Here is a 15634-nt window from a genome sequence, read left to right as displayed (position 1 = left end):
GTTACTTCTGCATGTCATATATATTACTGAAGTTTTCCTTACATATCATGTATTAACTAGTTACCTCTTGAACTCATATAATGTATTGACAAGTTACTTTAATGTGTTATAGAACTAACCTAATGTGTTATAGAACTAACTAATGTGGGTCAAAAGATTTTTTCACACAAATATGGGATCATTAATTGGAAGTTGCCAAAGCCACTAACACTAGTTGTATGGTTGCTTTAATATCAGATTGCGAAATACGATGAACTGACACACAAGTTGCAGGTAAAACAAGCACCAAAGATATCCAACATTAACAACTACTTGAAGGTACTAGTTCATGTTTTATTTAGCAGATTCATGTATGGATCACATAGCAAAAAAGGTAGATCAGCCACGTACAATCTCAAGCTTCAAATGGATGCCCTTTTTCAGTACCTCCCCTTGGGGTAATCAGAGTTGAGTTCCAAGGGTAACCAAGGTGAAAAAAAACTCTCTCATCTGTCCCACATGCAAAGCACAGGTCTGTGGACAGCTCATCTTACGGAGTTGTGATGCCGTTGTGTATGGGTGGGCTAGGGGTTCGGGGATTTTCTCAATCTACGCGAGAAAATCTTCTTCTTAAGCCAGAATACCTGAGGGCTGTCTAGCCACCGCGGATCGAGTTTTTTTTAAATCGATGCCCTTTTGGTGGTTATGGTAACCCCGTGCTACAAACACTAATATACTCTGGTTTTGATGAGATCACTCGTGAATAAGTATCTATTTGGAGAGACATCTTGAAAACATGTCTATTCAAAGCTGTCTCTATTTAGAGATACTCTAGTCTTGAACTCTTGATGAGATAACTCGTGAAGATGTCTATTCAAAGCATGAAGCGTCTATTTAGAGAGACATCTTGTAGAGATGTCTATTCAAAGAGATACCTATTTCATATCATATGGTGTAGTTCTATTTTTTTCCAAAACTTAGTTAAGTTAGAGATGTTTAAAATAGATAAAGTGTACATGTATTAGACATTTGACTAGTTAGCGTGCCCGTGCGTTGCTACGGGACAACTAAACTTTTGTACTAAAAACACACAGATCGCACGATAAGATAACAATACTATGAAATTAAATACCGACGTTAAAGTGATATTTAATATCAAAAAAATAAAGTTCATGAAATTAACACAGTCACGTTGAGTAGCGGCGTCACATGCTCACTAAACTCTACTGTATAGACCTTTTCGTGATGCGGCTAAGATAATATTTTATATCGGCAGGAAAAAATCTCCTATATCTATTTCTTTCGTGCGCCAATAAATCTACAAATAAGTTCTATCACATCTCCATACTATCTTTGCGGGTTTCTAAATGCTTCCTCGTCTACCTTGCTTTTGTAGAGTTGTTCGCTATAGGGAAAGAAGGAATCACGCATGATTGAAAAGGAGATAATCGCCACAACCAATACGTAATGTGATTATTTTTTGTTTTTAGAGATTTATTTTTGGAAAGAAAAATTAGAGGGAGGGGCAGCACAGCGAGGCGCGAGACCAGAAGGAAAACTACAAGCAATTCAAGACTCAAATCCGAGCGATCGTGGGGAGGAAGGATGGCAGGATTCGGTAGACCGATGACCAGAGGGATTTTTTCACACGATGACGGTGCCTGTGATTGAGCACGATTGGTTTTGGTTTCATGCCCACACATTGTAACGGGAGCAACAAAACTAACACAATCAAGATGATGGTTCATGTCTATATGTTTCCATGCAATGTTTTTAGTGAACTCTTAAGATTGAACAAGACTACCACAATCAAAATTTTCTTTTTCAAATTAATTTTTTATTGCAAGATGCTTCGTGATTACAATTACAAAATACTGAAACATAACAAAGTGCTACCGTGATTCAACACCTAAGCTGACTGTTCGCTAGGCCTTTTGAGAATGATCTAATCATTGGAGCCTTTCCCTAAGAGGAGGCCTCAAAAACCAGTTTTCTATCGTGCTTCAATCGTTGGGCAGCACCAGCACTCTTGACACGCCTCCCCAGTCGCCATCTCTGTCACCGGTCTGACTGAAACCAAACAACTGTTGCGCTTCAATTGATTGATGTAAAAGAAATGCACTGCATCCTTTTCAAATAGGAAACTCTAGGAAGCACTGCATCAGCATATATTCATTCAATAACCACTGCCATAAATCGTGCACCAAAATATGACACCCGAAAAGGAACTAGCAGAGAAGCACATCTTAGCTAGATAACAACAGTATGGCCCTCTACTCAAAGCAACCAACAAAATCCATTCTAAAGAAATGACAAAAGAGTGCAGTGCAATTAGACAGGCTAGGGAAAATAAACTTGTGAAATTTCATGCCAGTGCCGCCTTCGGCCGCCCAGTCTGTTCATTACCATTAATCATCGCCGTCCAAGCCATGAGATTCCTTGCCATCATTTTATCAAACAGCTCGCGCGCATTCTGCACCAGCTCACACTTACAATAGCCAGCGATGAGTCAAGCAGTCAAGGCATAAAGAGTCAGACGTACTGTACCCCCTCACCATGGATCACATCTCCAATGCCATAAGTAGGCTTTGCTCCATGGGTGTCTTCAATAATTCTGTCCGCAGACTCTCTGCTTACCACAAGAACCATTCTGATGCCCATGAATGTTCGCCGCATCGCTGCATCATCAATGTTTCCAACCTACAGAATATATAATGTTAATATGTTAAAAGGTATCTAGATCTAGGCAGAGATCCAGAGCCATGCAGATGCTAGAAATCATAGTTGAATCTCGTGGGCCATTTGTGCTTGCCTGTTGAAGCTAGTTGAAGATAGGAGGCACTTTCCATGACCCAGTAAAACTTTTTTGCCCTGAGTCCAGATGGAAATACTCTTGGAATATTGTCAGTAAATCCACCACCAGTAATGTGGGCTAGTCCTTTCACACCACCCTTGCTAAGAATCTCAAGCACCCTTTTTTCATTTCAAACAATTTCGATTAAAAGTTCCATAAAATTCTGAAGAAAATACGAAATATAGATACACATCAGCAAAACCAACCTATTTAACATAGATAACAGTTGGTGCCAATAGAGCTTCACCAATAGTAGTTGTTATGCCATCATTTCTTGGGAGCTGGTCACTCAAGGAAAGTCCGCTTTTCTCCAGTACTCTTGAAAATTAAGGATTTTCAGCCATCACTAACAAGATACATATAATGCCCAACAATACAAAGAGATAAAAATATAGATAATTCATAAATCTGGAAGGCAGACCTATCAGGACATCTCCATGAACAATGTTTTTTTTTTCCATCAATGACTTTATCTTTTTCACAATACCCACAGCAAAACCACTAAGATCATATTCACCCTCTATGTAGAAACCAGACATTTCTGCTGTCTGCAATGATCAATTATCAGTTCATATGTTTTTGGATTTTTCATAAAAACGCGTACATATGTAATGCTTTAGGTGGATTAATTTGAGTTTGTAAGAAATTAAAGGTATACAAAGCAAAAAAAATATCAGAATATTTTGTTACACTGGTATTATTATTAATCAGGTTACCAATCACAAACATTTAAATTTTGCTTTAGTAAAATTCAGATAATAATCAAGTAAACAATTATAACAATAAATATGCAGCAATCAAAGACTAGCAGTGCAAGATGTTTGATCAGTTCATATACAACTATTGTGACTTATTATAAGGATAATACTGCAGCGTTGAATTGCTAAGTCATGGTAATTTAATTCAGAATATTTTACCTCCCCTCCTAGGACAGCAAAATCTGATTGCTTTTTTTGTTGTTTGTAGTCAGCGCAGCCTGATTGTTCGCACCCATCCACAATCCCATTGATACATATAATTTATGAAGTACTTATAGGTAATATTGAAATGTCCCATGAGCAGAAACCAAGAAAATAAGTACGAGAAGGGAAAATTTTATTTTGTTTGTGAGAAAATAAAGTGGCTGCACCTTCTCTGCAAGATCAACATCAAGCTTGCTTGTTGCATAGTAATCTAGGAAGAACAACGGTTTTTCAGCTCAAGTTATGATGTTATTGACGCACATTGCCACCTGCCAAAATGGCCTAAATTCATTCAGTTCAGTCAACTTGTGATAGAGATAAGGAAAACAACCTACATTGCAGCTAACCACTTACAAGGTCAATGCCGACTATATCATAAATACCAATTTCGAAAGCAAGCTTCAGCTTTGTCCCCAGTCCGTCAGTGCTAGTAACAAGAAAATCGTCCCAGGAAAGCAATGTTTCAGAAAGTGCAGCCCAAGGATCACGGAATTGATATTATCGCTGCATCGAGTGAGAAGCAGCAAATAAACCAACCAACTACATGGTGCATACTTCTACAATTGTTGCATAGACATGTTTCCAGCAAACAAGAACATTAAATTTGCATGTTTCACAAGCTAAAATCAATATTTAATTTATACTTAAATCACACAACAAGGGCTTAAGTCTTCACCACGACCATTCTTTAATTTTTTTTTTACCAAAAATAGAGGATAAAGCAATGAAGTGATGCCCGTGATTATCCAAGGCGAGGAGGCCGCTGAAGCCGCCAATCCCAGGTGTCATCCTGGCGATGGGGCGCACAAGCTCGGTGCAGGTGTCGATGTCCACGCCGGCGCACAAGCCGGTGCTCGAGCTAAAGGACACGGACGCCCACCGTATCCCCGCACGAATCCGCCGGAATCCACAAGAAAATCACCCCCTGTTCAGAACTTCAGATAAAGGACACCATCAGATGTCATGGATCGGAGTGGGAGCGGGGTAGCAGAGGAGCTATGGTGTCGTTGAGGCCTACCGCGGCGGACGCCGAGACGTGGCGGCGGTAGGGAGCGGGCGAGCGTCAGGAGGGCCGCGAGGAAGAGGAGGCGGAGGTAAGAGAAGAGTGGGCATACCTATTGGGTGCTCGTCGCCGACGAAGGGCCCGATGTAGACCTGAGTACCTTGCGTGCGGCGACGGCATCTTCTCCTCCTCAGTGCTCCGTCCTAGGAGAAGGGAATGACAGGTGCGGGTCGGGCATGGGCGAAGGTGGCGGCATAGGTCGAGGATGGCCTTGCGGCGGTGGCTCGGCCTTGTGGCGGCGGCGCGGCAGAGCGGAACGGGGCACGGCGGCGTCGGCGACGTGCGGCGGTGCAGATAGGCGCCCCGGCCCAATTTCCTGCGGCGAGAGCGACGGCGCGGGCGAGGGCGACGGCGTGACGAGCGCAAGGGCAGAGCGAGGGGAGAGGCGCAGTGGAGAGGGATCGAGACCGGGGTCTGCGGGAGAGAAGGGCGGAGCGAGGGGAGCTCCTCCTCGTTCTTTTTAGTTGCAGAGAGTAAGAGATAAATTCAGTTTGTTCCCATGAAGATTCAAATTAACATGTGTGCGGATTGTGCTTTTGCTATTTCTCAATCCATGAACCATGCTTCTTAATAGCGTTATAAAATTACCGCAGCAATGCACACAGTATCATCTGATATACTTAAATGTTCATATAAGTCGACATTATTAAGGAACAAATGCATTTAAAAAATCACTTGAGTCTTATACTATAATAAATAAGTAAATTAATCAAATACGATTGGCTTCGAGGATTTCTTGCATGACCCGCTTGAGCGCCCAGTCCTCTGTCACAATAGTACCGTGCTCAGCCCCATGAAGTTTGATGGACTTGTACAGCTTGTTCTGCTCCGGCTGCCGACGCATCTTCTCGTCGAACGCCAACATGCTGATCAAATTGATGGCATTGTCTCCGTCGCCATACACTATCTCGGGTTCCGCGTCGAAGTCGCCGTCCCAGTAAACCAGCTGCTCCGGCGTGTCGTTATTGCCCACTCCGTTGATGCACGTCGTCGGCACCATGGGGGCCTGGAAGGAGCTCATCTTCGGGACCGCTCGTCTCGTGAAAGGCTCCACGCCGGCGCCGAAGCCGATGTCGGCCAGGAGGTCCTCCACGTCGTAGGCGGAGTAGTTCCTCCGCGCGGTGACCACGAGCGGCCTGTCCCCGAACACCGCCGGGGACGGGATGTTGACGATGGAGGACTCGAAGCTCCTCCACATGGGCCTCAGAGTCAGCGCGAGCTGGGCGACCGTGGGGATGTACATCAGGTCGGACCCGGAGACGAAGTAGTGCAGCGTCTGCACGAGCCCTTCCGCCGGCACCGGAGCGACGAGGATGAGGTGCTTGATGTACCTGTCTCGCCACGACATGGGCGTGCTCCGCACGAACTCCAGCGCCACCATCCCCCCGAAGCTGTGCCCGAAGAGGATCACCTTCTTGTTCTCGTTCTTCTGGTTCGCGTCCTCGATGAGCCTCGTCAGCCGCCGGAAGTAGCGCGAGAAGACCTCCGATGACTGGCCGGGCACCGGCGGGGCGTAGCGGAGGTCGTACTGGGCGGCGAACAGGGTGTCGCCGTCGCGGTACCCGGCCTTTTCGAGCTCGTGTCTAAGGACCTCAAAGCACCAGGTTGTGTGCTCCGGGTTCCTCTGGAAGCCTCGGGAGGAGCCGAAGCCGCGCACGCGCGTCTCGACGCCGGGGAGGTTCCGGTAGTCGTTGGCGGCGGGGTCGTAGACGAGGGTCATCTGCTCGATGAAGCACTGCACGTAGTGGTGCGCGGGCAGGTCGGAGCAGTTGGCCCAGAGCCCGAACCAGCCCTTCCCCTTCATCGCGCCGCACCGCGGCACGGAGGGGCGGTAGGCGTCCGTGAGCCGCGCCTCTAGCTCGCTGCAGGTCAGCCCGGGAACCAGCACCAGCGGGTGGAGGAGGACCTCGCCGCCGCCGGTCGTTGTTCCGCCGCCGTTGGCAGCACCCTCCGACGGCTGGTGGTCGATCGTCGTCGTGGGCGAGAGGAGCTCCCGGAGGCCAGTGGGGAGCAGGAGGAGGAGGAGCGGCGCCACAACCCGGAGAATCCTCGCCATGATGTTGCCGGCCGGCTGTGTGGTGTCTGTGGCCTGTGGGTAACGTAACCACGTTGGCACTCCACGACGATCACGCCCTGTTTAGTTCCCCAAACTCACAATACGCAAAAAGAAGATTCCTTATTACATCAAAATTATGGTACATATATGGAGTACTAAATATAGATGAAATAAAAAACTAAAGGCACAGTTTGGTTGAACTTTGCGAGACGAATCTTTTGAGCCTAATTAGTCAATGTTTAGACAATAATTCACAAATACAAACGAAAGTACTACAGTGTTTGCCATCACATCAAACACGTGCAAATGCAAAGTTTCGGCCGAACTAAACGGTGCCCTCGTTTCTGAATCGGGGCCTTGTTTAGATTGCAAGAGTTAGAAAATTTTGGCACTGTAGCACTTTCGTTTGTATTTGACAATTATTGTCCAATCATGGACTAACTAGGCTCAAAAGATTCATCTCGTAATTTACAATTAAACTGTGTAATTAGTTATTTTTTTATCTACATTTACTGCTACATGCATGTATCCTAGATTCGATATGATGAAAAGAGAGTGAAAAAACTTAGAACTTTAAGCAATCTAAACAAGGCCCGGCTACCTTTCCTAGTGCAGGGAGATGGATGTGGAGAATAAGAAAAAAGTACGGTAACGTGAAGCACGCCGTCTCCTTCTGTTTCCATCCCTTTCGTGATGGATGTGGAGAATAAGAAAAAAGTACGGTAACGTGTGTTTCCATCCCTTTCGTGATGGATGTGGAGGATAAGAAAAAAGGACGGTAACGTGAAGCACGCCGTCTCCTGTTTCCATCCCTTTCGTAAAAAATTTCAACACTGTTATCGACTTCTACTGGTAGATCTTCACGAGGCGTTTTTCCTATCTCCTCCGATCCCTACCTTTTTTTTTTGTTCGTATACTGTAGTAAGTAGTGTGTCCGTACGTTGGTATAGGACAACTAAACTTTTATACTAAAAATACATGGATCGCACAATAAAATAATAATACTGTAAAATTAAATACTCGTGCTAATGCAATGGCGACCTTTGATAGTACAAATCAAACATTAAAAAAAAATGCATCGGTAACAAAGCATACAGTACGCCGTAACGGCATTTCAGATATGCTTATGAAAACAACCAAACGAAGACACAAGAGATGAAGAGGCACGGGTGATTAAGGAATTAAAAATAATAACAACCGGCAAGGAATCAAACATGAGCAGATTATGTCAATTTTTACTGAAAATCAAACATTAGCTGACTATTACTGAAGAAATAGAGTACCAATGCATTCTTTTAGTGGAACTGTGCATTTGAAGGGGATAAAAAGAAGTATCCATCTCATATATGGTCGAGAGATAAAGCTCTAATAAAATAAATCCACAGCCAAACCAAAATAGAATCAAAGCAATTCAAACATCTGTAAACAGGTACTAACGATGATTCCAGTACAGATTCCTTGTTGGTTTGGCCAAAAGTCTAGCTTTTAGCCGCCAGATATGCATACATCTTTTAACTCAGATATGCATCCATCTTTGATTATGAAAGCATACAATATCTCAAAACACTTTCCAAGGAAAAAACAGATCATGTGTTCCCCGCCCAAGATGTTGTTCTGGCTTTAATTTCCTTGCTAGGAGGCTTAGAATATAAGGACCAACAGGCACCAGCAACCAAAGCGCTGCAAAAATGCTAAATCATAATTAACCTGGGGGACTTAGAACTGAGTACATTGCTAATTGTGTGATTGCAAGACCATGGGGAATCATCTAGTGTCCTAGAAAGATTGTTATGAACAGGGAGAGCCTAAGAGTGCCGAGCTGATTGGTGAAGCCCATAGCAAACAACCCTGGCTTCCTTGCCCTGAAGCAGATTGAAGGTGTAAGGAGATCTCTCACACGATTTCAGCCACAGCCAAACAAGGTGTTCCTGAACTCCAATGACCTGTTGCGAAACCTCCAGTACCTGAATGTGTCGAGCAAGAAGAAGAAATGATGTCAGCACTTTCTCGTCTTGTTCTGAGTTACAGGGGAAGAGGCACAATCCTACCAGTGCAAGTTAATAACTGCAAGGGTGTATAGAACAAGCAGAAAACTGACACTTCCATATCTTGAGCAATAATTCCAAAAAAAAATACTCATGCAAGATATAACAACAAACAATTGAACCTGTTACCCTACTACTGTAAGGACAATAGTCCACAGACACTTTCGTCCAAAATCTCCTTTCATCCTCATATACTGATATGAAGCATTAGTGCCAAATGGAATTGTCGTCTTTATATTAGACGGTTATCAGTGTTATCTGCTAAAGATGAGCCTCTGGCCTATGTACAAAACATGTTATAAGGAAAACTGATAGCTAAATATGGAATGCATTATCCGGTCAACCCAGGTAGAGAATATGTAAACCTCCCTTGTTCTTCTCGATCCAAAATTCCTACTCAAATAACTAGTTTTAGTAAGACCATCGCAGACAAAAAGATACTCCCAGAACAAACATTATTGAAGGCATCAAACATCGAAAGACATAACTGATCCAACTTTTTATTTTTCCAAATTATCATCTAAAGCATTCCTGTTGTTGGAAATTTCTAAAAACAAAATACCATCGTGCCGCCGTCGAACAGGGTGGGCCAGCAGAGGCACGCGTATATTAAGGAAAGCACAAATGTTCGGACCAAAGACCTGCATGGAGAGATAGAGGGATCAACTTCTCGACTAAAACCAGGTGAAAGCATCATTTTTTTCAAAGCACAAGAAAACAAACTCTGGGCTCTCACAACTGGGAAGCAGAAGGGGGAAATGCCAATGGCAGCGGTCAGGAGAAGCAGAGTTTACTTGAATTTTATTCTCAAAATCCTCCACTGACAACTGCATCACTGCATCAAATTGAACTATGGATTCAATTCAAGCTCTTCAAGTTTCAAGCTCTCTCTCTCTCTCTCTCTCTCTATATATATATATATATATATATATATATAATCTCGTAAATTAACATAGTAATTATCATAACTCAAAGTGGCATACTTGTTATCAAAGTTGTGTCAAGTCTAGGTGCTCAGTTGAAAAGTGCAGTGATGATAGACATGGAAAATGGTGCTACAAAATTGTTCTACTATTATCTAACATGTGAATGGATTTATGGAACTGTACAAATAAAGTCAGTTTCTGCAAGATCATACCAAACAATAAATTTAAAAAACGGAACACTCTATGCGGCCACATGGTCAGGAAATTTGGAAAATGTATAGTATATCGCCCATGCTAACACTACAGCGATATCTGGTAATATAAATCAAACAACAAAAAATATTTCAATTTAATAAAAATGGAATGGACATATCTGTTACAAAGGTTACCTGCTATTATTCTCAGCCCCATGGACTCAAGACACGAATCACAAAACAAAGCAAATTTCCCAATGCGGAGTGTGCAAGATAAAGCAATTAAGCAAGCTGAGCAAGGTATGGATGAGGGGAGGAATAACAAACTTTTGCAGGCTTTGCATCTGAATGTTCTCTTTTGAGGTGCTGGGCCTTTTGCCTTCCGTATTGCAGACCGCAACATGTCTAATGTAGCATTTTGTACCTTCCGTATTGCAGACCACAACATGTCTAATGTAGCATTTGTCCATGCCCTCAATACATCATGCAGACTATTTCCATTTTCCAGCAAAAAGTAGTCGGATGGGTGATTTTTTGGTACTCCCAGCATTTACCTCAAAGTAGTAAGGTGAAACAACCTGCAACTCATGTTCTATTGGTTCAATCCTCAAAGCTCGGATAAATATGTGGTGATTTTGAAGAAGAGGAGAAAACTCACTTTTCGGCCTTTGCATGAAGAGCATGAGCACAGTATGCCGATGGCTTTGATAACTCACTAGAGTACTGCTCGCTGAAATAAGATGAGAAATAGATCCTTGGTTAAAATTACAGTAACTACGATACTGACCACAGAATAAGACACGGAAAATACAAGTGCATGGTATGATATCTTGGCCTCCAAAACAGCAAATAGAGATCACATCTCACTTAATGCGTCATGTTTTTCTTTTTTTTATGCCGAAAAGATAATACAGGCGCAGTAGGCCATGCTCATGTCACAGAGGTGCCGAAAAGACAATACAAGTGCACTGTAGGCTCAATTGGGCTCCTGGAAATGAACAGAATGGGAAGAATTAAAAGGGCATGCAATTCCGTATCTCGCAGATTAATAAATTTGTCAAAAACCCAACTCCATGGCAGTTCCCAGGTTTAGATACACTAAACCTAATCTCCCTGCTCATCCTACACAAGAAACAATGCAAACAACTACTGCAATGGGCGGTGTCTTTCCATTCTTGGCTTATAAGCACACAGATTAAAAGATACGGCCACCATGTTTGAAGTAAAAATGCTATCACGGACAAGAAAACAAATTGGCAAAATTAAACAAGCACCTCCGCGGATGAATCGTCAGGAAATTAATAATTTGTCACGCTTGGAATAATTTATGGTACTATGTAGTAATAATCTTTTGTTAGCACGCCTAAAATTTTGGAAACGGATTTGAATCAGACGAAGAGAGAAATCGAAAAGATTAGTTCAATGATGAGTAGCACGAGCAACACGTACATGTTGGCACACGCACCACGCAGGCACATACCTGGATGGGCAGCGCGTCCATGTCGGCCCGGAGCACGACAATGGGCGGGCGGCCGGTGCCAAGCGTGGCGACGACGTCGGTGCGCATGACCAGGTGGCGGAACCCGACACCCAGGGCGTCCAACTCGTCGCGGGCGAGGCGCGCGTAGGAGAGCTTCACGTCGAGGTCGCCCTCCAGCTTGCGCGCCTCACGCCGCAGCTCCTCCCACTCGGACTCCTGCAGCTCCAGCGCCACGGCCGCATCCGACGATGACGACATCATCTCCGGCACCGGCACCGACGAAGCGCGAGATCCAATCCGGTGAGGGGTCCGGGGTCGCTTGTGACGCGAAGAAGCAGGGGAAGTGGGGAGTACCTCCGATCTGGATCCGGCCACGGGGCCGTGCCGTCGTGGGGAGCTTTGGACTCGCAAGGAGGGTGGGCGCGGCCGGCGTCACGGCCAGCTCCGGGCGGGCGTGGGCTGCGTCGCGGCGAGCTGCGGGCGGGTGCGGCGGCGGCGCGGCCAGCTGCGGGTGGGCGACGATGGGGAGGCAGGCGGAGGAATCACAGGAGCGGTTTCCTTTTGTGCGGCGTGGACTCGCGGTGATCGCAGGGGAAGACAGACCCAGAGAGCGACGGGTGCGGGATTGCAGGCATGAACATACGGACGAACCAAAATAAATGTTACATCAAAAAAAATGTTGCGCCTAAAAAATATTCATGTTTTATTTTTTTAAGTTGTAGAAGACTTGGTACTTGTTTCATTATTTTTCAAAAATAGAGGGCGTATTAATCAACTAGTAGAAGTTGCCAACGCATGCATTGGACAAGCATTAGGCCAGCACGGTATTGACGTTTTCAGGTCACGCAAATTCACCTGAATCACTCACAAATGTACGAGCCCACAAAGTGAACACGCATTCGCATTACGTGCTGAGTTCTGCTCGGCAATCACACGGTTTCAATCACGCGGGCACCACCCCCTCACCAAGATTTCATGTCTGACATTAGAGACAGCTGAGAAACTGGACTTCCAATCCTACTTAACCTTTCCAAAACATACTGGTTCCAACTTGCAGATGAACCGGTCGTTATCATACCACTAAAACCATAGCCAAAAAAACGAACTTAAGAAGTTCATGTAAGTGCACAAGCATCTTTCATATTTATCTAAAATTAATCCTGAGCTCTAATTTCAATGTGCAAAGAACATTTGATGCCTGGGAATTGATAGCGATGGTGTAGATCTCTACTGCTTGAAGTAATCCTTCAGCTTCCTCAGCCAGAGCAGGTACTCACGGCTGTCCTTGTTGATCATGTACTCGTGCAAGAAGTTTGTGGTCATTGGTGAAATGCCACGCAGCTCCAGGTACTTGTGGAATGCCCTCTGCAGGTTCTCATCAAGGTCACTGCACATCCAAGAAAATGTAGATTGTCAGCGCCATAAAACGATTTGCTAAAGCATTTGAACACTCAAAAAACGAAAAATGAGTTGGCTTAGGTATTTCTTCTTACTTGAAATCAGGACCCCCATATGCAATCATGTCATGTTCATCATCCCCTGAGGGCTGTGTCACGGACAAGGAGTCGATGAGGACCTCGTCAGGATAGGCAGTGCAGGTGAATTCAAGGACCGGGCCATCACCCTTGGAGATAGTGACTGTGAGAGGAACGCTGGACTGTTCGGGCTTCTGGCCTTCGTCTTCCTCATTGTCATCTCCCTCCTTGTCCTCACCCTCGTCCTCACCATCACGGTCATGATCAGGCTCATCTCCAGTGACGAGGCTGGGCATGTGAGCCACGACCTCAATCTGCTCACCCTGATATGTTCTTTTAAGGGTAACTACATTCGTCCCCTTCTCGTCGCTGATTTTGAAAGGGAAGTTATCTGGAATCTCCTCAACCTGTTTTGAAATGAACTGATGAGAGCCTAACCACAAAACAAATCTACTAAAATGAACAGGCAGACAAGACAATGTTCTCTACACAAGATAAGAACAGGCTGATTGATCCCCAACATGTTTGCCATCATGTTGTATTCACACAGGATGGCTCACACATCAAACTCCATTTCATCTTTGATTACCAGAAATCATATATGGCTGAATTAAACCAGTAAGGCATTGCATTACAAAGGCTGACTCCTCTTCTATCCTACCATGTAGCTATTAGAAATAACAAATAGTATCAAATCAAACAAAAATAAAAATATTCTAAGCATTCTAAAGTACTCCCTCTATTCCAAATTGTAAATCAATTTTGGTTTTATAGCTACATAGTTTTTGTTATGTATCTAGACATAGCATATAGATAGATGCATAGCAAAAGCAGTGTACCTAGAAAAGCCAAATGACTTACAATTTGAAAAGGAGAGTATTGTAAATGGGTAAAGTGGCATCTAATTTATCTATTTTTCTGCTCCCTTGCAACCAGAGAGTAATACTAATTCAGCCGCCATGGTCGCATGGATGCTTAGATTGGAACCACAAGGCCAACCACACTGCTCATACTGATACACAACCACTCCAAGTAGTGGCAAGCATGCATCAGCTTCCCTAAACAGAAACCCAGTATAACAACAAATTAACAAAGGACAAGCGGCAGATGAATCTAAAGAAACCAGGCACTCAAGGCAGTGAAGCTACAGGAAAAAAAACTTTCTTAGGACGAGGTCCAACTGCCCAAGTGTACAAAACACTATAGGATGGGTATATTATATTTATATAGTCACTGAATAAACAAAGGCATCGAAATAAATTAAAATCATAAGGGCATTTAAGAATAACAGATTATGTGTGCCAAAAGTATCACAATTTGAAGATGGAAACTGGCATGTCACAGCCCAAATTCTGCCTCAGTGCAGAAGAATTACGAGCATTGAATAAAGTGGAAACAGGAGTACAGGATCAACGCTACCAATCACAGAATGAGCATATAGATTTGACCAAAAATAGAAACACAACAATACTACCTAAGGTCCTCCGTTTTGGAGGACCCATCAGATTCCAATTCACAGCAGGTGCAACAGAATAAATGACAGGTCATCAAATAATCTACCTAATAACAGGTCATAATATGCCCGGTCGCGTGTCTGAATTTACAGTGACAATGGATCTGGGTGCAACAAACAAGGATTGATTTTTACTCTAAGATCGCAAAATAGACATGCACACATTATAGATAGGGGAATCTGCTCGTTTACCCTGTCGTGGTCGTCGCAGTCCTCGGCGTACTTGATCTCGGAGTGGATGACGCTGAGTAGCTCGGCGTCGGAGCTGGGTCTCGTCGCGGGCGCCGAGGAGAACGGCATCGCGCGGGGCTTCGGCCGCGCCACGGCGGCAGCGAGGGGCCGGTGCAGGGCGGCGCTGCGGTGGGACCCCGAGGAGGCGGAGGCGCGGAGGAGGATGGGCACGGAGGAGGCCGCGGCGCGGCGGGCGGCGGCGAAGAGGGCCATGGCGAAGGAGGAGGAGGCGGCGGTGGCGGCGTGTGAAGGCCTACTAGGGTTTTCTGGGTTTTAGGGGTCAGGAGCCGGGAGTTTTGTAAAGGCGCGGGGTGGCTTAAGAAGAAGCGGTGGTGGGACCCATCTGTCGGTTTGATGTCTAGTCTCCCATTCCATGATTTACGCCCAGGCTGTACTTCTTGGGAAACAAGAAAGAACTGATGTTTCAGATTTGTTTTAGCATCTTAAAAAATCAGTTTTTTTTAAAAAAAAACTAAGAATAAATTGAAGTTTTGAGAGTCCAAAGTATGTCTGGTTTCTGTCAAGTGCCAATCAAAGAAGTCGTCACAGTTATCATGTGTACGTGTACAGGTTTTTGAACAACGAATTTGACTGGATTTCGAACTTGTATGACCTCGGAAACCAGAAGTAAGTATATGCTCAAGCTCACCACACTATTCAAACAAAACAGATATCTTAAGCAAGATTTAGAATGCCCTCATTTCTGCACAACGACAGGCTCATCGCACTGTCGCAGCCACCAGAATTCGACAACGGTCTGTTCGCTTGGCTGAAAAGTCCCGGCTAAAAGTACTGTTCACTGATTTGTCGTGAGAGAAAAACACCATTCGTTCGTTAAAATAGTACGGCTCATAAA

At 44.5% G+C, this 15634-nt stretch overlaps 3 protein-coding genes across 43 annotated transcripts; all 3 read right to left on the bottom strand.

Moving 5' to 3' along the window:
* Positions 1-1806: 1806 nt before the first annotated feature.
* Positions 1807-6970, bottom strand: LOC136449600 (lecithin-cholesterol acyltransferase-like 1). 24 transcript variants are annotated; one of them, XM_066449698.1, is made up of 9 exons: positions 4814-6970; positions 4150-4730; positions 3963-4077; positions 3751-3809; positions 3255-3381; positions 3040-3151; positions 2792-2952; positions 2386-2679; positions 1807-2049 (listed from the first exon to the last, which is right to left on the bottom strand). In XM_066449698.1, the coding sequence occupies exon 1, from the start codon at positions 6912-6914 to the stop codon at positions 5568-5570; it is 1347 nt and encodes a 448-aa protein (XP_066305795.1). In that variant the 5' UTR covers positions 6915-6970; the 3' UTR covers positions 1807-2049; positions 2386-2679; positions 2792-2952; positions 3040-3151; positions 3255-3381; positions 3751-3809; positions 3963-4077; positions 4150-4730; positions 4814-5567. The 24 variants fall into 24 exon arrangements, with proteins under 24 accessions (XP_066305795.1, XP_066305794.1, XP_066305788.1 ...); XM_066449697.1 differs by having other exon boundaries at positions 1807-2063; positions 2386-2452; positions 2535-2679; positions 3751-4064; XM_066449691.1 differs by having other exon boundaries at positions 2386-2452; positions 2535-2679; positions 3751-4064.
* Positions 6971-8423: 1453 nt separating this feature from the next.
* LOC136449598 (IAA-amino acid hydrolase ILR1-like 6) lies at positions 8424-12184 on the bottom strand. 18 transcript variants are annotated; one of them, XM_066449660.1, is made up of 7 exons: positions 11560-12184; positions 11354-11442; positions 10738-10809; positions 10275-10657; positions 9683-9794; positions 9522-9600; positions 8424-8878 (listed from the first exon to the last, which is right to left on the bottom strand). In XM_066449660.1, exons 4-7 carry the CDS (start codon positions 10627-10629, stop codon positions 8720-8722), a joined length of 705 nt encoding a protein of 234 aa, XP_066305757.1. In that variant the 5' UTR covers positions 10630-10657; positions 10738-10809; positions 11354-11442; positions 11560-12184; the 3' UTR covers positions 8424-8719. The 18 variants fall into 18 exon arrangements, 16 of the variants coding, with proteins under 16 accessions (XP_066305757.1, XP_066305758.1, XP_066305761.1 ...); XM_066449661.1 differs by lacking the exon at positions 11354-11442 and adding an exon at positions 10947-11067; XM_066449664.1 differs by lacking the exon at positions 11354-11442 and having other exon boundaries at positions 10275-10458; positions 10504-10657.
* Positions 12185-12553: 369 nt separating this feature from the next.
* Positions 12554-15078, bottom strand: LOC136451661 (uncharacterized protein At2g39795, mitochondrial-like). The gene is made up of 3 exons (XM_066452352.1): positions 14740-15078; positions 13053-13441; positions 12554-12946 (listed from the first exon to the last, which is right to left on the bottom strand). The coding sequence occupies exons 1-3, from the start codon at positions 14989-14991 to the stop codon at positions 12787-12789; spliced, it is 801 nt and encodes a 266-aa protein (XP_066308449.1). The 5' UTR covers positions 14992-15078; the 3' UTR covers positions 12554-12786.
* Positions 15079-15634: the final 556 nt, after the last annotated feature.

Source organism: Miscanthus floridulus, chromosome 5, assembly GCF_019320115.1.
Source record: "Miscanthus floridulus cultivar M001 chromosome 5, ASM1932011v1, whole genome shotgun sequence".
Classification (NCBI taxonomy): Eukaryota; Viridiplantae; Streptophyta; class Magnoliopsida; order Poales; family Poaceae; genus Miscanthus; species Miscanthus floridulus.
The sequence above is the reverse complement of the archived record's forward strand: the minus strand, read 5'-3'. Positions and strand labels throughout refer to the sequence as shown.

What these genes read in the sequence shown, in the direction of transcription:
- LOC136449600 (XM_066449688.1), bottom strand. Translation starts at nt 6,914, where the DNA reads ATGGCGAGGATTCTCCGGGTTGTGGCGCCGCTCCTCCTCCTCCTGCTC.
- LOC136451661 (XM_066452352.1), bottom strand. Translation starts at nt 14,991, where the DNA reads ATGGCCCTCTTCGCCGCCGCCCGCCGCGCCGCGGCCTCCTCCGTGCCC. An exon ending in ACTGCGACGACCACGACAGG is followed by an intron (nt 13,442 to 14,739) that starts GTAAACGAGCAG and finishes ATTTCAAAACAG; the next exon opens with GTTGAGGAGATTCCAGATAA. An exon ending in TATGGGGGTCCTGATTTCAA is followed by an intron (nt 12,947 to 13,052) that starts GTAAGAAGAAAT and finishes TTGGATGTGCAG; the next exon opens with TGACCTTGATGAGAACCTGC.
- LOC136449598 (XM_066449662.1), bottom strand. Translation starts at nt 10,629, where the DNA reads ATGCTGGGAGTACCAAAAAATCACCCATCCGACTACTTTTTGCTGGAA. An exon ending in GGGGCTGAGAATAATAGCAG is followed by an intron (nt 9,795 to 10,274) that starts GTAACCTTTGTA and finishes AATTTGATGCAG; the next exon opens with TGATGCAGTTGTCAGTGGAG. An exon ending in TGTTCGACGGCGGCACGATG is followed by an intron (nt 8,879 to 9,521) that starts GTATTTTGTTTT and finishes CGACACATTCAG; the next exon opens with GTACTGGAGGTTTCGCAACA.